Here is a 26,376-nt window from a genome sequence, read left to right on the forward strand (position 1 = left end):
ACGGGCACTGATGAGATGGGACTGAAGGGCACCGATGAGGTAGCACTGATGAGGAGGCACTAATATGCAGTATGATGGCCACTGATAGGCGGCACTGATATGCAGCAATTATGAGCACTGATTGGTGGCACTGATGGGAAATGATAGGCATCTCCTCACAGGGCACTGATGGGTGGCACTGATGAGCAGACACTGATGGGCACTGAAGGGCAGCACCGACTGGCATCACTGATGGGCACTGTTGGGTCTGCACTGATAATCAATGCACTGATTATCCATACAAGTTTCCCCTGTGAGGAGATGCCTCTGATTGGCATTGTTTACATGTGACTGGCTGTGATTGGACACAGCTGATCACATGGGTAAAGATCAGGGTCATCAACTCTTTACCGAGACCAGGGTTGCGCCATGACCCAGGGACACAGCGCACCTGCATGCCCCGGCGGTGAGGATGGGGCGATGTCCAGGAACAAGAGAGCACGCTGCCTGCTGTCATATGGCGGGCGGGAGGTAGTTAATAGGGCAGAACTTGTTCTGCTGCCAACCAAACGGGAGGGGGGTGGCCCATCTCTAGACGCGGCACATGGAAAAGAGGAGGAGCCTAGAGCACCGGCAGAAGAGGAGGATCGGGGGATGCTCTGTTTAATACCAATACCATTGCACAGAGCAGGTAAGTATAACTTTTGTTATTTTTTTTTTACTTACATACTGTGTTTATTCTCTGTTATTAGGAATCCATAAAGGAGCCGAGATTTATAATGGACAGAAATCTCCAGCTGGAGATATAAAAAGCCAGCTTTGTTCAGCCCGGTAGCCATATATTTGTTCAGAGCCTTTTCCTGGGACAACTTCAATTGAAGTCAACGCGAGCATTCTAGATACACAATGGTTTGAAAGCCAACTCAAGGATGTGAATTGCATATTCGTGGGCTGGATCGGTGAACCATTATACGAGTAATGCATTGTGACGGCCACGGGAAAACACAGCTAACCTCACACAAGATTAATAAGACACCGTGATTAATACCGCCCTTTATCTTAACGACTGCATAGCGATATTATACGTGCTTGGCAGCCGTGGAGTCATTTGTGTAAAGCGATGGTATTTATTATAAGTGTACAGCGCATGTTGAAGATTGGATCCTCTGAAAGGTATTAATGATGGAATATTGCTTAGCTAATCCTCTCCATAAATTTTCATTATTCCTCCTGGACCTCCGTGATTGATGGATCAGGTACGGAGCCAGGAACCGGACTTAAATGATGATGTTTACAACCGACTGTGACTGGATGCAGAGCACCGCTGATCATACTACACCCGATGTATACACAGATGATTATACTGGAAGGTTAACCTCTTCCGTCCTCCGTAGGTTCTCTCTATAGGAGTCATAGTAAGGTTTGCTATGCTTTCCGTATTATTGTTTCACTTTGTTCCCACCACACCACGGGCATTTTAGACAAAACATAAAGATTTTATCAATTTCAACATTTTTTATTTCATTTTTATAGATCAATATGAAGGGTATTAGTTGGGTTCCACCCTTAGGATGTAGCAACATTCACAGCGAGACGTGGACTGCTTTGGTGTAGAAGACCTGTTGCCTTGTGATAAGATGTGGACTTCTTTAGGGCAGAAGGCGTGTTGCCTTGTGATAAGATGTGGACTTCTTTAGGGTAGAAGATGTGTTCCCTTGTGATAAGATGTGGACTTCTTTAGGGTAGAAGACGTGTTGCCTTGTGATAAGATGTGGACTTCTTTAGGGTAGAAGACGTGTTGCCTTGTGATAAGATGTGGACTTCTTTAGGGTAGAAGACGTGTTGCCTTGTGATTGGACCTTGGTCATGACTTGTGGGTTATTCTACGTTACATACAATGGCGGCTGATGCTCAATATTTTTTTTTTTGGGGAGGGGGGGTGGCGAAAAAACCTGCCCCCCATCACTCGCACATCCACCATCACACACACACACACACCCTCCCCCACCGCGGGAGACAGACGGGAAGGCGGCGATCAGTCCATCCTTACCTTGGGAGGCTGCTCCTCGCTCCAGGCTCCCGGCCGAACAGGCGTTGAGTCTCCTCCTGGCTGAACAGGAAGTGGGTCCTGAGATCTGACCCCCTGGCCAATAGGGTCTCAGGACCCACTTCCTGATTAGCCAGGAGGAGAAGCAGGAAGACATTAGCTAATGTCACACAACTGGGTGGGCTCAGGGCGCAATGCTCTGCGCCTCAAGCCCACCCTTTTTTTAAGCCAATTAGAACCTTTAGGCCCTAATCATGCGCTTAAAAAAAAAAAATTTGAAATCCAATGCGTGCGGCACCCTGCATGTAGATTGGGGGCCGGGCGCATGGATTAGGGGGGCAGGGCCCCTACGCCCTGCATGAGCGGCCACCACTGGTTACATAGTTACATAGTAGGTGAGGTCGAAAAAAGACACAAGTCCGTCAAGTCCAACCTATGTGTGTGATTATATGTCAGTATTACATTGTATATCACTGTGTGTTGCGGTAGATCAGATGCTTATCTAATAGTTTCTTGAAGCTATCAATGCTCCCCGCTGAGACCCCTGCCTGTGGGAGGGAATTCCACATCCTTGCCGCTCTTATAGTAAAGAACCCTCTATGTACTTTAAGGTTAAACCTCTTTTCTTCTAATTTTAATGAGTGGCCACGAGGCTTGGTAAACTCCCTTCTGCAAAAAAGTTTTCTCCCTATTATGGGGTCACCAGTCCGGTATTTGTATATTGAAATCATATCCCCTCTCAAGAGTCTCTTCTCCAGAGAGAATAAGTTCAGAGCTCACAACCTTTCCTCATAACTACGATCCTCCAGACCCTTTATTAGCTTTGTTGCCCTTCTTTGTACTCGCTCCATTTCCAGTACGTCCCTCCTGAGGACTGGTGCCCAGAACTGGACAGCATACTCCAGGTGCGGCCGGACCAGAGTTTTGTAGAGCGGAAGAATTATCGTTTTATCTCTGGAGTTGATCCCTTTTTTAATGCCAATATTCTGTTTGCTTTGTTAGCAGCAGCTTGGCATCGCATGCCATTGCTGAGCCTATCATCTACTAGGACCCCCAGGTCCTTTTCCATCCTAGATTCCCCCAGAGGTTCCCCCCCTAGTGAGTAGATTGCATTCAAATTTTTGCCACCCAAATGCACCCAGCAGCCAGCATCAATAGACTTTCCAGCAGCCAGCTACAATAGACTTCTCAACAGTAGATCCCTCCCATCAACAATAAATCCCCAGCAGAAACAACAGATCACCCAACAACAGATCCCCCAACAACAGACCCCCCCAGAAGCCAGCATCAATAGACCCTCCAGCAGCCAGGAACAATAGACCTCTCCCTCAAAAGTAGATCTCTCTCAACAACAATTGACCCCCAGCCAACAGAGCCAGCATCAATAGACCCTCCAGCACACCTTTTCGTAAAATACATTCAGTGTTGAAGGTGCAGGAACTGCGTTCCCCCACATGCCATTGGCTCCCGCTGTTGTCAGTCAAAGTCAGTGAGCCAAAGGGGCAAGGCTGGGCAGTGACTCCATGTCTGAATGGACACACAGAGCAGCGGCTCAGCTCAGGTGGGGGGCACTCAGCAGGAGGGAGGGGCCAGGAGTGCCGAAGAGGGACCAGAGAAGAGGAGGATCCGGGCTACTCTGTGCAAAACCATTACACAGAGCAGGTATGAATGACATGATTGTTATTTTTTAAACAAAAAAAAAAAACAAAACAAGACTTTAGTATTGCTTTAAAAGCTACACACAGTCACTTCCCTTCAGCACTGGGGTCATCTACTCACATGCCACAGGATCATCGGTTGCCTTCTGCCAAAATTCACCAGGCTTTTCCTATTGAGGGAGATGTAGGCTCACGCAGCTGGACTTTTTCCCATCAATTTCCTCCTGGCTCTCTTCTGTAAGCTTCTCCAGACCCAAATTGTTCCCTGGACACGAATCTGCAAATAGGGCCCCTGAGCTATGCCTAGCTGGGATCTTTGTGTCTTCTTCACTGATTCCTCTAAGATCCTGCACTAAGGGGCAGAGCCCTCTCTCTTGGGTCCCCTCCTGCAGGACTGGATCCAGGAACAATGAACTTGCTGTTCAGGCCTCAGACTATTTATGGGCTCTTCCTCCACCTTCTGGGCACACCCCATCCAGGGATTGGCTGGAGTGCCACAAATATTCAAGCTGCTTGTTTTGTCCTTCCTCCCACTCTACTTAGAATCCCCTCGTAGGCAGGGGAAAGTAACAGAACAGCACCCTGTGAAACACTGAGCAGCCCTAAGTAATCAACCCCTTGCTCCTCTGATTACAGGGGAGCCAAACTAAATTTACCTAGGAGCCCCCTCTACACTAGGAGTATGCTACATAGGTAACAATGTGCACCACCCTTTAAGCCTAAAGCCAAAAGGTGGAAGATGTACCCTTCTTCTTGTTTTGGTGGCAACACAAAGTTTGGGCGTTTTCCTAAATTTCAGTCCTAGTGACAGTAGTCACCAGATTAGACAGAGAGGGTGAATCTCCCCAGCAGGGACACAGATAGCGATAAACGCCTACCAGGGAATCCAAACCTTCCCTACTACAGGCAAAAGTTGAAAAAAAAATGGGGTTAGATACATTTGAACTCTTTTAAGATCAAGATAGTACAGATACATAGCGCCTACATGTCGCAGATTTCGAGGGACTTATGTGGAACAATGTCCCTCTGTCTCTCTTTACTCCTCATTTGTCCCTCATTTTGGTCTGATCTATATAGTTGTATATACAGTAAAATGCTCTTTTAATCTTTCAAAAAGTGTTTCCCAGTGCTAAAACTTTCATCTGACTTTTAAATTGCTGCATTTGTAAATGTTAATAGCCAAATTAAAAGGAATAACAGTGGTGAAAAAAAGCACTTGTGAGTTTAATTAATCATTTTTTTTTTTAGATATATAATTCTCCTTTAAGGGGGTGTGGCAGGGGGTGTGTCCCATGCCTACATACTTTTGCTAATAGGTGTCCCTCATTCCAGTGGCATCGCTAGGGGGTGACTACTGGGGCTATAGCCCCGAATCTGGGGTCCATAGCCCCGAGTCTCTTACCTAGTGTTGGCTCCAGGCTCCATCTGCTCAGCTGGTGGCCGGGGGAGGAAAATGACTAGTTAATGGTATCAGGCACAAGTTCTTATCTATATTCAGCAGTTCCAACAATTTAATCATTGTCCCGGCATCCACTTCTGCACCAATCTGCCGGGCAATGTAATTGTCGGGAACCGCAGCCCCCCCTCATGTAAGGGGGGCTCTCTGGGGACCCTGATGTAATGAGGGGGGATCTGATGTAAATGGGGATCCACACTCAGATATGTAACAATATTTTATATATATATACACACAGATACATACACACACACATGTATATTATATACATGTGTATGCCCGCCCAAGCGTATGACTTTCTTTACTTCGCTGCTACGGGCTCTAGGTCCAGATCTTTTGTAGACCTAGCAACGCCCCTGCCTCATTCCCATCTCAAAACGTTGGGAGGTGTGCAGATAGTGTAAGAAAATTGAGGATGGTTAAACAAATAATAATATGAAAAATTGAATTTTTTGCAAAGAATTCTACATGACAGCCTATTTACAGGTAATATTGCACAACAATGATAGACACAATCCTGAGCAGCATACACAGTATATGATCCCATACAAAGCTTAACAGCAGCACTCAATACTATCAAAGCCCTTCCACCATAGAGGACAAATACCTACAGTATGGAACCAAAGACAATACATTCAAACCGTCATATACTGGGAAGTTTACCAGCCAACAATCATAAGCATTACCAGTCCCAGGGGATTCAACATTTGTCAGTATCTATCTCAGACTCTATGTGCCTGTCCTCCACGTGTCCCCTCAAGTGTCCATCCCTGTCAGGTTCCTCTGTGTATCTCTGTCTCTCCTGTTCTTATCCTAGTAACTTCCATGATATATGTTCCTAACCTCCATGTGTCCCCTCAAGTGTACATCCCTGTCAGGTTCCCCTGTGTATCTCTGTCTCTCCTGTTCTTATCCTAGTATCTTCCATTCCATATGTGCCTGACCTCCAAGTGTCCCCCAAGTGTCCATCCCTGTCAGGTTCAAAATGTGTCTCTCCTTTCCTTTCTTATACTAGTTACTTTCATTCCATATGTTCCTGACCTCCAGTGTGCCCCCAAGTGTCTGTCCATCTCAGGTTCCCTGTGTATCCCTCTCGTTCTTATCTTAGTTACTTCATTCACTAGTATTGAGGAATCTCCAATTGAACCAAAGGGCACAATCATATTTTTCTCATTAAAACGAGAGGATGGTAACTAAAGTCCGTCCCCCTTGATATGAAAACAATTCTATAATAATTGTGTTGTCTCCCTAGTGTTCACAAAAATGATGTCTCAAGGAATTATAAGTTTGTTAAGTGTAATAGCTTGGCATCACACATGGACCTTTGGACAATCAGTTGGCCAACTTAGCATACCAAAGCAATGTAACCTTCATGGAGGCAACGCTGTCCTGGTAACAGATCCTTCCCCACCACCAACTCACCTGCTCTTGAAGGCAAAGGGGAGAGCTTAATTATAATGTGCAACATTTGGCTTTAATATACTAACAAAGTCACCAACAGGAAATCCTTTGTCCTCCTAGAGACTCCAATAGACATTCTTGCAAATATCTGACCAGTTCAGACCCTTGGTGGGATACAAGCATATTTATGACTAGTTATTTCCATAATTATCTCTATACAGTATCGGTTCCTACATATCATATTAATTCAATATAGATATGTTAATTGCATATATTCCATACAAATATATATTTTATTGGGAAATGTCATATCTTATCAATAGTATGAGATCACCTTCAAGAATACAAGCTAGTTTCCTAAAGCAACAGGTTGTTTAGGTTGTACAGTCTTGTAATTACAACAGAATATTGCAACAAAATGATGTTCTTCCAAATGTTTCACTAATGATGTGTGATTTGCAGTCACGAAACGCCTCAATTTTCACAGCTGCCCCCCCTTACAGTAATATCTTTATCCCTATTTAGATTTGCCATTGGTGTCTTAGGAGTGTGCCCGTATCCTGCACATCTTTGATAAACACCTCTGGTTGGGTTCAGAGTAATGGACACCATGTTACTTGGAACCAGCCTGTCTAGAACTTTCTCTAGCAATCATTCTCTGTCTCTTTCACTCTCTAGGGTCCTCCCATCCAAACCTCTCTCTCATTTATCTTTGAGTCGAGCAGACTGCAGTGACTCTCTGGGCCAGTCCCGTAGGCTCCCACCTCCAGCGTTTTCCCCATCAATCATGAAGAATGGAAAATCCAAACCTGCAGAGGACTGTCAAGAATCTCCGGTAAGTTCAATGACAGAACAGCCCAGAACTTTGAAGATTTTTTTTTACTTATTTCTATACAATGCCTAAGTGCAAACAAAAGCATTGGTAATATACAGTAGGCTGGGCACCACAACCCTATCCCTAACAAGTCCCAATTTTGCACAAAAATGTATATACAGGACTTTGAAGAAGCCATCAGTATATGCAGCATACCATCAACTAGAAGGTTTTTTTGTTTTTTTTTTATCACTAGCAAATCTTAAAATCACATTTTGAAACCAAAGAAAGGAAGTCTATACCTACCTCCAGATATATTTTTATGCAAAATGCTATACAATGCCACCAAAATATAAACCTTGGACCACAAAAACACTAAACATATCTTATAAGTTATGATATGCACATTCCTAATGCCTAATTACCTGTAGGTTACTTTTTATATCTCATATATACTGTTCCCAACAAAAAAGAATGGATATCACATAATTTGATTATTATGATATGAAGACACACTAAAATTTCTTTGCACCGTAATTGTTTTTTCTATTCAATCTATTCAAACCATAATCATTTTTTTCTGTTTTCATTACAGAATATGGGGCATTGCAAACACATTTAAGGTATAAGTTGGTAATAGGCCACTGAGCTTGGTCAACTGTCATTTCTCCAAACAGAGTTGGTAGTACACAACTGGGCTTGGTCGACTGTCACTTCTCCAATTAGAAGAGCCAAAACAAAACTGTCCATTGGCAGTGATTACCAGACCTAGACATTAGAAGCTATTGTAAGGAAATTATTACCAAGGAAATACCTGCTGGGTTTGAAAGCCATGGATGTCCCAACTATAGCTAATTATTGACAGAAAAGATCTAATATGGGGGCTTTTAATCATTTCGTACGGAAATGATTACCAAGGAAATACCTGTTGGGTTTGAAAGCCATGGATGTTCCCAACCATAGCTAATTATTGACAGAAAAGATCTAATATGGGGACTTTTGCCCCTCCTGCCACGCATGGCTTCATTTTTCGGCTAAAATATGAGCTGTGGGTATTCCTGTCAGACCCATGTTTGTATGGAGTTACAATAATTATACACAGTATACAAGCGCAAATCCACAGACACTACCAATAAGTTGACCAAAAGTGTAAATACATAAATGGAGCTACATTCCTCTTTTTGGAAGTTGGAACCATGGACCATTCCAATCCTGAGGTGAAGGTGTGTAACTCTTTGACTCGTTTGATCTGGTGTGGTCCCCTCTCCCTCCAAAGAGTGAACGGAAGCAATATTCCATCTGAAGGCTGGAATATTACATAAATACATAAATGGAGCTGCAGTCCTCTTGTTGGAAGTTGGAACCATGGACCATTTCAATCCTGAGGTGAGGGTGTGTAACCCTTTGACTTATTTGACCTGGTGTGGTCCCCTCTCCCCCCAAAGAGTGAACGGAAGCAATATTCCATCTACAGGCTTGGAATATTGCTGATATTGGATGAGCTTCAGGGTCTTCTGTTGACCTTGACCCTCTTATTCCCTGTCATTGTGGTGTTACTCTTTGACTCATTTGACAAGTTTTACATCCATTTCATCAGGTAAACTGTGCAGCTTCTTATAAATATAGGTTAGATTTATGCATGCAGAAGCATGTCTCAATGGGAGGGCCCTGAATATCCAACTAGCACCAGTAGAGCACGCATACAGTGAGGGAAGCCCCTGCAGTAACAGGGAAGAGGAGGGTCAAGGTCAATACAAGGCCATCCTGGGGCTGACAATCATTGTTAGCCACCAGAATCTTTCAAATGGAATATTTCCTCACTTCAATCTCGGGGTGGAGAGGGGACCACGCCAGGAGCTCTTTTGAAGGCTAGCTAGCTGAACAGTCAGGATCCCGAACAGAACATTGCTGTCAATTAGCTGCAGGAACAGTGCAGGTGTGCAAAATGGAAAACCTCCTTAATCATTAAACAATTGAAGAGATTATGTGCTTTACCCAATTCAGGCAAAACGACAGGTTCACTTTAAGGGCAGCCAACAAGAAGCTTATATTTCCATGTCTTTCCCCTGAAACTCTTTTTTTTGCTGCTGGGAGTATATAGAAAAACTCCTGGTACCTCCAGTAAAATAGAGCATTTGAGTATCTCCCACTCTTTCCATATGACAGAATGGTTCTTGGTGACTGACCCCCTCCAACACCATCTTATTTGGAGTGGAGAAAAAGGTCTTCAGCTCTGTTTAAACTCTAGAACAGGGGTCTCAAACTGGCGGACCTCCAGCTGTTGTGAAACTACAAGTCCCATCACGCCTCTGCCTGTGGGAGTCATGCTTGTAACTATCAGTCTTGCAATGCCTCATGGAACTTGTGGTTTTGCAACAGCTGGAGGGCCACCAGTTTTAGACCCCTGCTATAGATTGTATCATGGAGCTTGCACAGGGCTCATTCTCCTCACTACTGGTGGAAAATGAAACTTCAAAGGATGGTGGGAAAAGCTAACCTTTAACTGGTGGTTCATATCATCTTGGGCAAAGCAAAAATGCAACAGCCCACCTTTGTCTACCCCTTTGATGTGGTCAAGCAATTGATTAAAACTTAGAAGCAATATGAAAACCTTAACAACCTAAGAGAAACGTAAAAATAAAAAAAATAAAATATGTAAAAGGGGCTCACTAGACTCTGGGTCGGAGTTCCCATCTCCCTCTGTCCGGCTGTTGGCTGAGCTTTGCTCGTAGTATTCCTCCTGCCCGAAGCCAAGGGGCAAGGGCTGTGAAGCATTGGAGCTGCTGCTGGGTTCCTGGTCTCCTAATCCGCTGTCGCTGCAACTTTCCTGGGAGCCGTCCGGGAGGTGAAACGTGACGCGGCGCTGGACCTGTGAAGAGGGGGAAGAAAATGACATGGCATCAGCTGCGATCGGAATAATTGCTTAATACAGACAATTTGGAAAATAACGTATTTTGGGAGGACACATTATCATCATCTTCAGCTGGGCACAATTTCAGTAGACCGTTCACAAATCGAGTCCCCGTCACCGGACACGTAAGTATTACAACTGTAACTGGGGCACCAGTGAAGAGAACCTGTCACTTATGTAATAAAATCGCACAAGCCAAAAAATGCAGAGCCGATGAATCACCTCATATGTTGTATTAAGTTCTGATAGTTTAGTGCAGTGGTCTCCAAACTGCGGCCCTTTGCTTGCTTTTATCCGGCCCTTGGGGGGCATTATTTTTTTCCCCCACTGTTGCTGACATAGTAGGCCACTAGGCCAACATTGTTCCTGCCACTAGGGATGAGCCGAACACCCCCCCCCCGGTTCAGTTTGCACCAGAACATGCGAACAGACAAAAAAATTTGTGCGAACACACGAACCCATGAAAAATCAAAAGAGTTTAAAGGCTTATATGCAAGTTATTTCCATAAAAAGTGTTTGGGGACCCAGGTCCTGCCCCAGGGGACATATATCAAATCCCCAAAAAGTTTTTAAAACTACAGTTTTTTTGGGAGCAGTGATTTTAATAAGGCTTAAAGTGAAACAATAAAAAATAAATATTCCTTTAAATATTGTGCCTGGGGGGACCCCTTAGTCTGCCTGTAAAGTAGCACATCTTTTGGATGTTTATTACAGTACTGCAGAAAAATTACATTTCTAAAGGAAAAAATGTCATTTAAAATAGCTTGCGGCTGTAATGTATTGCCGGATCCCGGTAATATAGATGAAAAACCATTGAAAAAAAATGGTGTGCGGTTCAACCCCCCCCTCCATAACAGGCCCTTCAGGTCTGGTTTGGATATTAAGGGGAACTCCACGCCAAAATGTAAAAAAAATAGCGTGGGGGGTCCCCCCAAGATCAATACCGGACCCTTATCTGAGCAAGCAGCTATGGCAGGCCAGGAAAGAGGGGAGAGCGAGCTCCCCGCCCCCCCTCTGAACCACACTAGGCCGCTTCCCCCCCAAACCACCTTGTTCCCATGGGCAAGGGCCTCGTCCCCACAACCCTGGCCCAGTGGTTGTGGGGGTATGCAGGCGGGGGGCTTATCGGAATCTGGAAGCCCCCAGATCCCGCCCCCCCAAGTGAATGGGTATCGGTTACATTGTACCACTACTTATCACCAAAAAAGTGTCAAACAAGTAAAAACAACAGGACAGTTTTTGACAATTCCTTTTTTGACAAAAAAGTGTCCCCCCGATGTCCATCCATCTTCAATCACGGCACCCGACGACCCAAAAAAAAGAGCTCCGCCTTGATGGGAGGCATCCTGCTGTCTCTTGGTTGTGGCAGCTGTTATATAGGCAAGGATGGGGGTGGGGGCAGGGGTGGGGGCAGGGATGGGGGCAGGGGCGGGCCCACTCGGTGACGTAAATGGGTGACCCTGACCCCCTCTGATGGCACATGACGTCACACGATGTCAGAAGGGGGCGGGGGTCACACGGTCCCGTGACGTCAGAAGGGATGGGGTCACCTGGTAACATCACCGGGTGGCCCCGCCCTTGCCTATATAACAGCTGTTGCAGCCAAGAGACAGCAGTCGGCGGGACGCCTCCCATCAAAGTGGAGCTTTTTTCTTTTTTTTTCAGGTCAACGGGCGCCATGATTGAAGATAGATGGACATCATGGAACAATTTTTAAAAAAATAAAGAGATTGTCAAAAACTGTCTCCTGTCGTTTTTACTTTTTTGAGACTTTTTTTGGTTATTGGATAGGGGTACAATGTACCCCATACCCATTCACATAGGGGGGCAGTTCCATTGTTAAAGGGGGCTTCCAGATTCCGATAAGCCCCCACCCGCAGACCCCTACAACCACCGGATCCAGGATTGTGGGGATGAGGCCAAAGCACCCTCCCCATGTTAAGGGCAAGCAGCCTGGTATGGTTCAGGAGGGGGGGACGCTCGCTTGCCCCCCTTTTCCTGGCCTGCCATGACTGCTAGTTCGGATAAGGGTCTGGTGTGGATTTTGGAGGGGGGGGGCCCAAGCCATTTTTTTTATAAATTTTGGCACGGGGTTCCCCTTAAAATTTATACCAGACCTGAAGGGCCTGGTATGCATTTTGGGGGGAACCCCATGCCATTTTTTTTTATTTTGGCATGGGGTTCCCCTTAAAATCCATATCAGACCTGAAGGGCCTGGTATGGATTTTGGGGGGACCCCACGCCATTTTTTTTTATTTTGGCGCAGGTTTCCCCTTAACCACTTCAATACACTGTGTTATATATACTACACTGCCTGCACTGACTGAATATAGAGTCTACACTGAATATCTAGTCTACACTAAATGCAGAGTATATATATATAAATATGTCCATTGTCCGTTCTTTTTGTACAAAATAAATAAATTATATGAAAGTAAACTTTTCTGAGCTCTTTCCCTATAAACTCTTTTTGTAATATCAAAAATGACAGCTTACATTAAATCTATAAGTCTTTGCTGAATTTATACCCCGATCTATATTAAGGATAAAGAAAGATTTCCTAAGCGGTATGTACTTAGTTCTCCAACACATTGTGGCGGCACAGCCTCCCCGCTCTGCACTGTGAATAAGGAGAGCGTGGTTGGCTTTCAGTCATGCCCGGAGCACACACGCAACGTGTAAACTCCCAGCCAGACCTGCAATTTACCTAAAGGTTTTCACTCTACAGGGAGCTCAGAATTAGCAGGCAAAAAGTAATCCACTCTTTTTTTTTTTTTTCCATTATTCATGCCGAAATGACTGATCAAAGCTTCCATCCACTCAAAGTTCAATCTTTTATTGCAATAATTAGACCCTGATAACAGGAATATTAAACAGCATATAGCTTACGAAAAAAAAAAAAAGACATTTGCCGCATGGTTGAGTGGCTTTCAGACACCGAGTCTTGGCCGGCTTTCTTACACATTAACAGATTTAAAAAGAGTTAATGAAAATTTATCTCTGGCCAACAGCAAAGAGATCATTTGCCTTCTAGACCTTAATTGTAACATATTGATGCCATTTAATGGCTGGCGGAAAATAAAGATCTGAGCTGGGTGTATTTCTGGCAAAGTCTCTGATGGAAATTAAGAACTGTCGGCGCTAGTGGCTCAAAGTTGGTCAGGTGACGTTCAAACTTTTACCAAACAGCCTAAATCTTTTGTATAAATGGGAACTTTTTGAGGGTAATTTGGGGTAACTAAATTAAACATTAAATTGTCTTCGGGAACTCATGTTCATGTTATGGTGCTGTCCCAAACTGGTCCGCTATACACTCAAAAATCTTGTGGAAAGCCTATTCCAGAAGAGTGGAGGCTGTTGAAGCCAGTAAGGGGGGGGGCAGCTCCAAATTAATGACCATGGTTTTCAAATGGGATGTCCAACAAACTCATATAGATGTGAGGGTCTACAAGCTCTTGACCATTTAGTGTATATACTGTACATTGCAAGGATTATGGCAATTTCCAAACTGTTGATATATATGTCGGTGGGCAAACTTGTCTCTCCAGCTGTGTTGAAACTAAGAACCCCATCATATCTCTGCCTCTGGGAGTCAAGTCTGTGGCTGTCAAGGTCTCTCAATGCCTCATGAGGCTGTTATAGCCTCCAATGAGGGACAATTCCATAATAATGGTAATGGTTTTGAAAGGGATGTCCAACAAGCTCATATAGGTGTGAAGGTCAGATGTCTACAAGCTATTGACCATTTAGTGTATATACATTGCAAGGATTATGGTTTTCAAAGCTGTTGGCCATATAGCATAGGTGGGCAACCTTGGCTCCCCAGCTGTGTTCCTCTGCCACTGGGAGTCATGTCTGTGGCTGTCAAAGTCTTGCAATGCCACATGAGGCTGAATTAGCCACAAAGAATGCACAACTCCACATTGATGGCCATGGTTTTTGAAAGGGATGTCCAACAAGCTCATATGGGTGTGAGGGTCAGATGTCTATAAGCTATTGCCCATTTAGTATATATGCATTGCAAGGATTATGGTACACTTTTTTGAACCTGTTGGCCATATAGCATGGGTAGGCAACCTTGGCTCTCTGGCTGTGTTGAGACTAAGAACCCCATCATAGCTCTGTCTGTGGCTGTCAAAGTCTTGCAATGCCACATGAGGCTGTATTAGCCACAAAGAAGGGACGACTCCATATTCATGGCCATGTTTTTTTTTTTAAAGGAATGTACAACAAGCTCATATAGTTGTGAGGGTCAGATGTCTATAAGCTATTGCCCATTTAGTGATTATGCATTGCAAGGATTATGTTAAACTTTTTCGAAACTGGTGGCATATAGCATGGGTGGTCATCCTTGGCTCTCCAGCTGTGTTAAAATTAAAAACCATCATACCTCTGCCACTGGGAGTCATGTCTGTGGCTGTCAAAGTCTTCCAATGCCTCATGAGGCTGCCATAGCCACAAAGGAGGGACAACTCAATATTAATGCCCATGGTTTTCGAATGGGATGTCCAATAAGCTCCTCATCATACCTCTGCCAATGGGAGTCAAATCTGTGGCTGTCAAAGTCTTGCAATGCCACATGAGGCTGCGTTAGCATCAAAGGAGCAGCAAATCCATATTAATGGCCATGCTTTTTGAAAGGGATGTCCAACAAGCCCATATAGGTGTGAGGGTCAGATGTCTGTAAGCTATTGGCCATTTAGTGTACATGCATTGCAAGGATTATGGTGGTAAACTTTTTTGAAACTGTTGGCCATATAGCATGGGTAGGCAACCTTGGCTCTCTGGCTGTGTTGTCACTATGAACCCCCATCATAGCTCTGTCTGTGGCTGTCAAAGTCTTGCAATGCCACATGAGGCTGTATTAGCCACAAAGAAGGGACAACTCCATATTAATGGTCATGGTTTTTTAAAGGAATGTACAACAAGCTCATATAGGTGTGAGGGTCAGATGCTTATAAGCTATTGCCCATTTAGTGTATATGCATTGCAAGGATTATGTTAAACTTTTTCGAAACTGTTGGCATATAGCATAGGTGGCCATCCTTGGCTCTCCAGCTGTGTTAAAACTAAGAACCCCATCGTATCTCTGCCACTGGGAGTCGTGTCTGTGGTTGTCAAAGTCTTGCAAAACCTCATGTGGCCACTTGTATTTCCCAAATAGCTGGATTTCCAAGGTCGCCTATCTATCAATCTATCTGGTCACCAGTCCTCAGGAAGGATGTGCTGTAACAGAAAAGATTCCAGAGGTGGGCAACAAAGCTAATAAGGGGGCTGTAGGACCTCAATTACGAGGAATAACTAGAAGCATTAAACGTATTCTCCCTGGAGAAGGGACGCACAAGAGGAGATATGGTAGTGATATACAAATATCTCAATGGTGGTTCTAGCATAGGCAGGAAACTATTCAGTCTCAGGGAGCTTAAAGAGGAGGTCCAGCCTCCTTCAGAAAAAAATTAAAAGTCAGCAGCTACAAATCCTGAAACTGCTGACTTTTAATATTAGGGCACTTACCTGTCCAGGGATCCCATGGTGTCTTCATCCCAGCCGATTTTTCCGTTGGCTCTCGAGTGCTGTCGCCGCCATTGCTTGTAAGGGAAACCGGCAGCTTCACAGCCGGATCCCTACTGCACATGCCACGAATCGCGTTGCGCTTTGTGAATGGACAGGCGGTGAGGGAAGGAGGAGAGGGGCCGAACAAAAGCAGGTACCCACTCCCCCCCTCCCCCCAAAAGGTGCCAGATGTGGCACCAGAGGGGGGGGGAGATAAGCGGAGCTTCCATTTTTGGGTTAAAAAGATATGTGACCACTCAATAAATTTGGAGGAAAAGCCGTTTAACCTTAAAAACTTAACGGGGTTGTAAACCCTCAAGTTTTTTCACCTTAATGCATCCTATGCATTAAGGTGAAAAAACTTCTGTCACTGAGAAGCCCCCCAGCCCCCCCCCCGGTTTACTCACCTGAGCCCATTTGTTCCCATGCCGGAGACACGCACACCCTCTCTGGCCGGTGTCTCGACTCTTGATTGGATAGATTGATAGCAGCGCAGCCATTGGCTCCCGCTGCTGTCAATCAAATCCAATGATGTGGGCGCCGGGGGGCGGGGGCGGGGCCGAGTCTGGCTTTTTGTGTCTATGGACGCAAAAGCTGGACTCGGGAGAGAGCTTCTCCTAGGTGGTTTCCCGATGCGGGGAGGAGCCACGAGCGCCGCTGAGGGACCCCAGAAGAGAAGGACCGGGGCCACTCTGTGCAAAACGAACTGCACAGTGGAGGTAAGTACGACATGTTTTTTATTTAAAAAAAAAAAAAAAAAACGCGAGGGTTTAGTAACCCTTTAAGGACCGGAAGATTTTCCCCCTTAATGACCGGGCCATTTTTGTGAGACGGCACTGCGTCGCTTTAACTGACAATTGCCCGGTCGTGCAACGTTGTACCCAAGCAAAATTAACGTCCTTTTTTTCCCACAAATTGAACTTTCTATTGGTGGTATTTTATCACCTCTGCGGTTTTTGTTTTTTGCGCTATAAACAAAAGAAGACTGACAATTAAAAAAAAAAAAAAAGCAATATTTATTTAACTTTTTGCTGTAATAAATATCCAAAAAAAATAAAAAATAATAATTTCTTCATCAGTTTAGGTAAATATGTATTCTTCTACATATTTTTGGTAAAATAAAATCCCAATAAGCATGTGTTGATTGGTTTGCGCAAAAGTTATAGCGTCTACAAAATAGGGGATAGATTTATGGCATTTTTTTTTTAAACTAGTAATTGGCAGTGATCTGTGATTTTTAGCGAGACTGCGACATTGCGGCGGACAGATTGGACACTTTTTTGGGACCATTGACATTTATACAGCGATCAGAGCTAAAAATAGCCACTGATTACTGTGTAAATGTCACTGGCGGGAAGGGGTTAACACTAGGGGGGCGATCTAGGGGTTAAGTGTTCCCTAGGGGGGTGTTTCCAACTGTGAGGGGGGGGAGGGGACTGACTGGAGGAGGAGAGAGATCGCTGTTCCTGATCACTAGGAACAGCAGATCTCTCTCTACTCCCCTGACAGAACGGGGATCTGTGTGTTTACATTGACAGATCCCCGTTCTGGCTCTCTGAGAAGAGATTGCGGGTGGCCATCTGACATCGCGGCCACCGGCCACACACATCGGCTCTAGGGACGTGTCACCGTGCCCGCTATAGCCTGTAGCACTTAAAGCGACCGCTGTACAGTTACGATGATTCGTGCAGGGGAGCCAACCTGCCGCCGTATAACGACGGCGGCTGGTCGGCAAGTAGTTAAACTACGTAAGGGGTGCTTTACTGTCAGAGTGGTAAAGATGTGGAACTTCCTTCCACAACTGGTGGTGTCAACAGGAAGTGTTGATAATTTCAAAATTCTCTTAGATGAGAATCTTAAAGTCAGCAGCTACTAACACTGTAGCTGCTGACTTTAAATAAGTACTTACCTGTCCTGGGTGCCCGCGATGTCGGCCGCCCGAGGCTGACCCGTCCCTCGGCTCTCGGGTCCCGGCACCGCCATCCTAGGTAAGGGAAACAGGCAGTGGAGCCTTGCGGCTTCACTGCCAGTTTCCTACTGCGCACGCGCGAGCGGCGCTCCATTCTGTGAATTGCCCTGTGGTGTTCTGGGAACAAACACAGTTCCCAGAAGACAAGAAACAGAAGACGCCGCAGAAAAGGAAGAGGCAGATTAGGAAGACTGCCTAGTAACAAGGGTTTAGGTAAGTTAAAATTTTTTTTGTTTTTTCAAATGTTTTTTTTTATTTATTTTTTAGGATTTTTGGTGATTTTTTTTTTTTTTTCAGGGTGGAACTCCTTTTTAAAGAATGCAATATACAGGGATATGGGAAATGGTTTTGACATATGCACCCACACAGGGTGAATTAAATTGGACCGGTGTCTTTATTCAACCTTACCAATTATTTACTATCTATCTATCTATCTATCTATCTATCTATCTATCTATCTATCTATCTATCTATCTATCTATCTATCTATCTATCTATCTATCTATCTATCTATCTATCTATCTATCTATCTATCTATCTATCTATCTATCTATCTATCATCTATCTATCACGATTAACCGCTAAGAATCGTTATCGTGATCTTTTTTCCCCGTTGCGATCTTCACAAGGTATTTCCCGATTCTTTCTATGCAGAGAATTCTCTCTGCTCTGCTAAAGCTGACAGCCGTCAAAAGAAAGGAAAAAAAAAAAAAGAAAAAAACGGGCAGTCTGCCAAGAATCACAACATTCTTTAGCAGTGGAACTTAAGTATAAACATTGTAACAATTTGTCCTTTAGATCAAAGGAATAGACTTTGGTGTGTAAATGAGGGAAGTTTAACCACTTAAACACTAAACCTTTTTCAGACATTTGTTGGTTTCAAGTTAAAATCTTTTTTTTTTTTGCTAGAAAATTACTTAGAACCCCCAAACATTATATATATATATATTTATCAGAGACCCTAGAGAATAAAATGGTGGTTGTTGCAGTATTTTATGTCACACTGTATTTGTGCAGCAGTCGTTCAAATGCAATTTTTTGGGAAGAAATTGCACTTTAACCGCCTGCCGACCAGCCGCCGCATTTATACTGCGGCAGAATGGCACGGGCAGGCGAATCACCGTCATGTTACATCGGCTCCTACAACGGCCACTAGGGGCGCGCGCCAGCTGCGCGCCCCCGGAGCCTATGCCGCCGAGACCGCCGGGCTCCCGCGATCACTCGCGACACGGCAAGAACCAGGATCTCTGTGTGTAAACACAGAGATTCCCGGTTCTCTGAGGGGAGAAGTGACAGATCATTTGTACATACAGAGTATGAACAGCGATCTGTCATCTCCCCTAGTCAGTCCCCTCCCCCCTTCAGTTAGAACACACAGTCAGGGAACACTTTAACCCCTTGATCGCCCCCTAGTGGTTAACCCCTTCACTGCCAGTGACATTTTTACAGTAATCAGTGCATTTTTATAGCACTGATCACTGTATTAATGACAATGGTCCCAAAAATGTGTAAAAAAAATTTCCGATGTGTCCGCCATAATGTCGAGGTCACGATAAAAATCGCAGATCGCCACCATTACTAATAAAAAAAAAAGAAGAAGAAAAATGCTATAAATCTATCCCCTATTTTGTAGACGCTATAACTTATGCGCAAACCAATCATTATACGCTCATTGCGATTTTTTTTTTTTTACCAAAAATATGTAGAAGAATACATATCGGCCTAAACTGAGAAATAATTTTCTTTTTTTTTGCGCAAACCAATCATTATACGCTCATTGCGAATTTTTTTTTTTACTAAAAGTATGTAGAAGAATACATATCGGCCTAAACTGAGCAATAATTTCCTTTTTTTTTAAAAAAAAATGGGAATATTTATTATAGCAAAAAGTACCAAATAGTGTGTTTTTTTTTTTTTTTTTATGGTGCAAAAACTAAAAACTGCAAAGATGATCAAATACCATCAAATACCACCAAAAGAAAGTTCTATTTGTGGGAAAAAAAAGGACATCAATTTTGTTTGGGTGCAACGTGGCACGACCGCGCAATTGTCAGTTAAAGCGACGCAGTGCCGAATCGCAAAAAGTGCTCTGGTCAGGAAGGGGGGGGGGGGGGTAAAATCTTCCGGGGCTGAAGCGGTTAATGAATTAAAAAAAAAAAAAAACGAACCAGTAAAGTTAGCCCAATTTTTTTTTGTATAATGCGAAAGATTTCACGCCGCCAGAATCGCGATCTTTTTATTCTAAGCAAAAAAATAAATTGTGATTCTCATTTTGGCCAAAATCGTGCAGCTCTACTATATCCATACACCAAGAAACCCGCGTGACAATAATTAAAAATATTTCTTTTTACTGTCGATCGGTATGAAGCAGGAAAATCTGTATTCAGTCGTGTAACCGCGTTGAAATTGTTGCCGTGTCATAAACTCCTTTTGATTAAAGCGTTCTGCTATCTAACGCTCCCACAAAGATAGACGTCGGTCTGGGCGACGTTTTAGGGCTGAGCGCGATCTGTTCGTAATCACACACACCCCCCCCCCCCCCTCTTCTTTCTTCCTGACAACAACAACCAATTAAAATATCATCTTTCATACTAATCATAAAAGACATAACATTAGACGGAGTAAAGAGGCAGTTTAATAGAGGAACCGTTAGGCAGCCTCAACCATTTCAGTAGGCTTCAGAAAGACATTACCTTATGCTAAAGACGTGTCAAATTGCTACTTAAAAGAGTCCCTTTAAAGTAAAAAACGTACATGAAAGAGACTGAAATGAGATGGAAATATTTTATATTCGCTCAAATGTATCAACAGATTGTGGCAGAGTTCTTATGACAAATTCTCTAAAGTTTATTCATACGAGAGAAAAAGAAGAAGAGAGTGAGGGAAAGGCGCCCAAAAAAGTGTCATCTCAACCGCCTGCTTGGGGTCTTTTTATTCATTTATGGTTGAGGCAGATCCTTATTGGCCAACCACTTCCAGGGCAACGTCAGTCTGACAGATTAACCACTTCTTCTCTCGCACACCCAGGGCCGTCTTTGATATTGAATGGACCCTGGGCAAACATTTTCTTGGGCCCTTCCGAATTCACTAATTGACTATTTGCGGGCAGTGCAGGCTTCAAGGGACAGCTGCTTTGGGGCCCCCTCAACAATGGCTGGGCCCCGGGGGCAGCTGCCCCTTTTTGCCCCCCGTGCTAAAGATGGCCCTTCTCACACCTGTGCGCCCCCTATGGACCAGAGCAGCTTTTACATTTATGCTACGGACCTGTGTATTCAACAATGACTTTGTTGTTATCAACTAATTGCGGGCAGTGCGGGCTTCAAGGGACAGCTGCTTTGGGGCACCTCAACAATGGCTGGGCCCGGGAGGCAGCTGCCCCTTTTGCCCCCGTGCTAAAGACGGCCCTTCTCACACCTGTGCGCCCCCTATGGACACCAGAGCAGCTTTTACATTTCTGCTACGGACCTGTGTATTCAACAATGACTTTGTTGTTACCAACTATTTGCGGGCAGTGCGGGCTTCAAGGGACAGCTGCTTTGGGGCCCCTTAACAATGGCTGGGCCCCCGGGGGGGCAGCTGCCCCTTTTTCCCCCGTGCTAAAGACGGCCCTTCTCACACCTGTGCGCCCCCTATGGACACCAGAGCAGCTTTTACATTTCTGCTACGGACCTGTGTATTCAACAATGACTTTGTTGTTACCAACTATTTGCGGGCAATGCGGGCTTCAAGGGACAGCTGCTTTGGGGCACCTCAACAATGGCTGGGCCCCCGGGGGGCAGCTGCCCCTTTTGCCCCCGTGCTAAAGACGGCCCTTCTCACACCTGTTCGCCCCCTATGGACACCAGAGCAGCTTTTACATTTCTGCTACGGACCTGTGTATTCAACAATGACTTTGTTGTTACTGAACCGAATTAACCAACTCAGTGACTGGTGGATCCCAAATGGAAGAGGATTAATAAATATTTAGTCAATTCGTATTGATGAGTTTCGAAGATAAAGATTCGGGAATCTGATGTGTGGTGCCAAAATAAAAAAAAAGAGGAGAGATTTGGGGCTACAGAATTCTGAAAATATCTGATGCCCAACTCAGTGACTGGTGGATCCCAGTTGGAAGACTATTAACCATTTAAGGACCAAGCCTTTTTCTGAGATTTAGTTAAAAACAGTTTTTTTTTTCGCTACAAAATTACTTAGAACCCCCAAACATTATACTTTTTTTTTTCTAACACCATAAAATGGCAGTCGTTGCAATACTTTCTGTCACACTATATTTGCGCAGCGGTCTTACAATCGCACTTTTTTTGGAAAAAATACACTTTTTTGAATTAAAAAATAAGACAACAGTAAAGTTAGCCCAATTTTTTTTTATATTGTGAAAGATAATGTTACGCCGAGTAAATCGATATCCAACATGTCACGCTTCAAAATTGCGCCCGCTCGTGGAATGGCGACAAACTTTAACCCTTAAAAATCTCCATAGGCGACGTTTGAAAAAATTCTACAGGTTGCATGTTTAGAGTTACAGAGGAGGTCTAGGGCTAGAATTATTGCTCTCGCTCTACCGATCACGGCGATACCTCACATGTGTGGTTTGAACACCGTTTTCATATTACAATTACGCTCTCTTTTTTTAAATGTGACATTAAAAAATTAACAAACAAACCAATGAAAATGAAAAAAAAAAGTTTAAATATTAATGGTTCATATAATATAAAACAACACAAAAAACAACTTGTAAATAATATTAGAAGGGAGAAGGAGTTAATGGGGGGGGGGGGGGGGGGGGGGCATTAGAGTAAACAAATGCCGACCGTACACGGAGCAAATTTCTTTCCTGCAATAACGGGTTGCAGGAAAAAATTTGCTCGATTTCCCCATCAACAAAGACTGTTTTTTTAAATTTTTTTTTTTTAATTATGCTCTTTTTTTTTAAATGTGTCATAAAAAATGAACAGACAAAACCAATGAAAATGAAAAAAAAAAAAAAAAGTTTAAATATTAATGGTTCATATAATATAAACAACACAAAAAACAACTTGTAAATAATAGTTGAAGGGAGAAGGAGTTAATTAGGGGGGGGCGATTAGAGTTAACGAATGCCGACCATACACGGAGCAAATTTCTTTCCTGCAACCACGGGTTGCAGGAAAAAATTTGCTCGATTTCCCCATCAGCACAGACTGTGTTGATGTGGGAATTCCTCTTGCTGGCCCCTTGTCTCCAGCCGGGAGAAGACAGTGATTATCGCTAGCGGACCATAGCAGCCGCTTGCGATAATCGTATATAAATAATTTCAATAAATAATAATTATAAATAATTTCAATAAATAATTTCAATAAATAATCATTATAAATAATTTCAATAAATAATTTCAATAAATAATCATTATAAATAATTTCAATAAATAATAATTATAAATAATTTCAATAATGTTACTGGACTCACCTCCTATCCTCTTTATATTATTTGTATTATTATTATTATTATTATTATTAATATTATTATTTTTATTATTGTTTTAGTTCTTCCACTAATTTCCTTTGTAGCATACTGCACATTATATTTTTATTATTCCATAAAAAACTGAACAGTATATACTATGAATAAATTGTTGATCGTTATATAATATTTTATGATATATATTTATGTCTGTATTAGTATACAGCATTTTATGTGATATTTGTGATCACTCTATAACAGTAAAATGCACATCATACTATAGAGCTACAACATTTCCTGTAGCGGTGTACATTATTTGTTTTATAATGTCATTACTCCTATAAAACGATATACCATACATATATACCGCCCAATCCTCCACAGAATGTGACATTTTATCGCAGCACGTCCGACGCAGAGGACCTGATTTATCCAAGGTCAAAGAAGACTCAAAGCAAGAAAATTTACGCCGGGGCGGGTGGGAAGTAACTTAAAGCCGTTTACGGTGAAAGCTCTTAACCTTTGCGCTCCTCTCATCTTTTCCGAGAGAATCGTATAAAGTATTTATAGCCCCCAATATACATTATTACCAATCAGTGACCCGGAGACTCCATCATCTATAGATCAAGGGTACAACGCCAGGGCCTGGCACAGCCAGAATTTACTGTAACACATTCCATCTGATAACCCAGATTCTGAATGGGGAATCAATCAGTTTACAAGTATCTTCTGACTTCATTGGATACAATGTATTAGGTTTCCTTTTTTTGCCGGAAATGATATTGTATCGCTGGCATTTTACATGTGATTTGACTCATTCTTTTTTCTTTGGAAATGTTAGTTTTGCTGCAGCAGGTTCTATACACTGTACAGATGTGCCACTTTACAGGCAGACTAAGGAGACCCCCCAGGTGCTATATTTAGAGGAATTTTTCTTATTTATAGCCCCAATATACATTATTACCAATCAGTGACCCGGAGACTCCATCATCTATAGATCGAGGGTACAACGCCAGGGCCTGGCACAGCCAGAATTTACTGTAACACATTCCTTCTGATAACCCAGATTCTGAATGGGGAATCAATCAGTTTACAAGTATCTTCTGACTTCGTTGGATACAATGTATTAGGTTTCCTTTTATTGCCGGAAACTATATTGTATCGCCGGCATTTTACATGTTATTTGACTCATTTTTTTTTTCCTTGGAAATGTTAGTTTTGCTGCAGCAGGTTCTATACACTGTACAGATGTGCTACTTTACAGGCAGACGAAGGAGACCCCCCAGGTACTATATTTAAAGACATTTTTCTTATTTATAGCCCCATTATACATTATTACCAATCAGTGTCTCGGAGACTCCATCATCTATAGATCAAGGGTACAACGCCAGGGCCTGGCACAGCCAGAATTTACTGTAACATATTCCTTCTGATAACCCAGATTCTGAAAGGGAATCAATCAGTTTACAAGTATCTTCTGACTTCGTTGGATACAATATATTAGGTTTCCTTTTTTTGCCAGAAACTATATTGTATCGCCGGCATTTTACATGTGATTTGACTCATTTTTTTTTCCTTGGAAATGTTAGTTTTTCTGCAGCAGGTTCTATACACTGTACAGATGCGCCACTTTACAGGCATACTAAGGAGACCCCCCAGGTGCTATATTTAGAGGAATGTTTCTTATTTATAGCCCCAATATTTATTATTACCAATCAGTGACCCGAAGACTCCATCATCTATAGATCGAGGGTACAACACCAGGGCCTGGCACAGCCAGAATTTACTGTAACACATTCCTTCTGATAACCCAGATTCTGAAAGGGAATAAGTTTACAAGTATCTTCTGACTTTGTTGGATACAATGTATTAGGTTTCCTTTTTTTGCCGGAAATGATATTGTATCGCTGGCATTTTACATGTGATTTGAGTCATTTTTTTTTCTTTGGAAATGTTAGTTTTTCTGCAGCAGGTTCTATACACTGTACAGATGCGCCAGACTAGGGGCGATGAACAAGATACTATCTTGTACTGGTTTAGTATTATCTGGTACTAAAGATTATGGATTAGGGATTACGTACTATGGAATAGAGATTATGGGTTATGGACTGTAGAATAGGGATTATAAACTATGTACTATGGATTAGGGAATATATACTATGTACTAGGGACTCTGGATTAGGGACTATTCGCTATGGACTATGGATTAGGGACTAGGTACGTGTATAAGGGTCTATGGATTAGGGGCTATTCACTATGGACTATGGATTATAAACTATGTACTATGGATTAGGAACCAGGTACTATGTGCTAGGGACTGTGGATGAGGGACTATGTACTAGAGACTAGTGATTATAAACTATGTACTATTAATTAGGGACTAGATACAATGTACTAGCGATGATAGATTATGCACTATGTACTAGAGACTATGGATTAGGGACTATGTACTAGGAACTATGGATTAGGGACTATTCACTATGGACTATGGATTATAAACTATGTACTAGGGATTAGGGACTAGATACAATGTGCTAGAGATGATAGATTATGGACTATGTACTAGAGACTATGGATTAGGGACTATGTACTATGTACTAGGAACTATGGATTAGGGACTATTCACTATGGACTATGGATTATAAACTATGTACTAGGGATTAGGAACCAGGTACTATGTACTAGGGACTATGGATGAGGGACTATGTGCTATATACTAGAGACAATGGATTACAGATTATGTACTATGTAAAAAGGGTCTATGGGCTGTGGAATAAGGATTATAAACTATGTACTATGAATTAGGGACTAGGTACTATGTACTAGGGACTATGGATTAGGGACTATTCACTATAGACTATGGATTAAAAACTGGATTAGGGACCAGGTACTATGAACTAGGGACTATGGACAAAGGACTATGTACTATGTAATAGAGACTATGGATTAAGGACTATGTACTATGGAATAGGGACTATGGGCTATGGACTGTGGAATAGGGATTATGTACTATGGATTATGGATTATAAACTATGTACTATGCATTAGGGAAAAGGGACTATACACTATGGTTTATGGATCAGGGACTAAGTACTATGTACTAAAGAGCATGGATTAAGGACTATGTACTATGGACTAGGGATTAGGGA

At 43.0% G+C, this 26,376-nt stretch overlaps 1 protein-coding gene across 1 annotated transcript in view; it reads right to left on the minus strand.

Moving 5' to 3' along the window:
- Nucleotides 1–26,376, minus strand: part of LOC141107404 (protocadherin-11 X-linked-like) — a 1,915,236-nt gene that overhangs the window by 466,348 nt on the left and 1,422,512 nt on the right. Inside the window, exon 5 of the mRNA XM_073598111.1 lies at nt 10,026–10,224. Within this exon, the coding sequence (XP_073454212.1) occupies nt 10,026–10,224 (199 nt within the window). The remainder of the gene's footprint in view (nt 1–10,025; nt 10,225–26,376) is intronic.

This window comes from Aquarana catesbeiana, linkage group LG09 (genome assembly GCF_042186555.1).
Source record: "Aquarana catesbeiana isolate 2022-GZ linkage group LG09, ASM4218655v1, whole genome shotgun sequence".
NCBI classification, from domain to species: domain Eukaryota; kingdom Metazoa; phylum Chordata; class Amphibia; order Anura; family Ranidae; genus Aquarana; species Aquarana catesbeiana.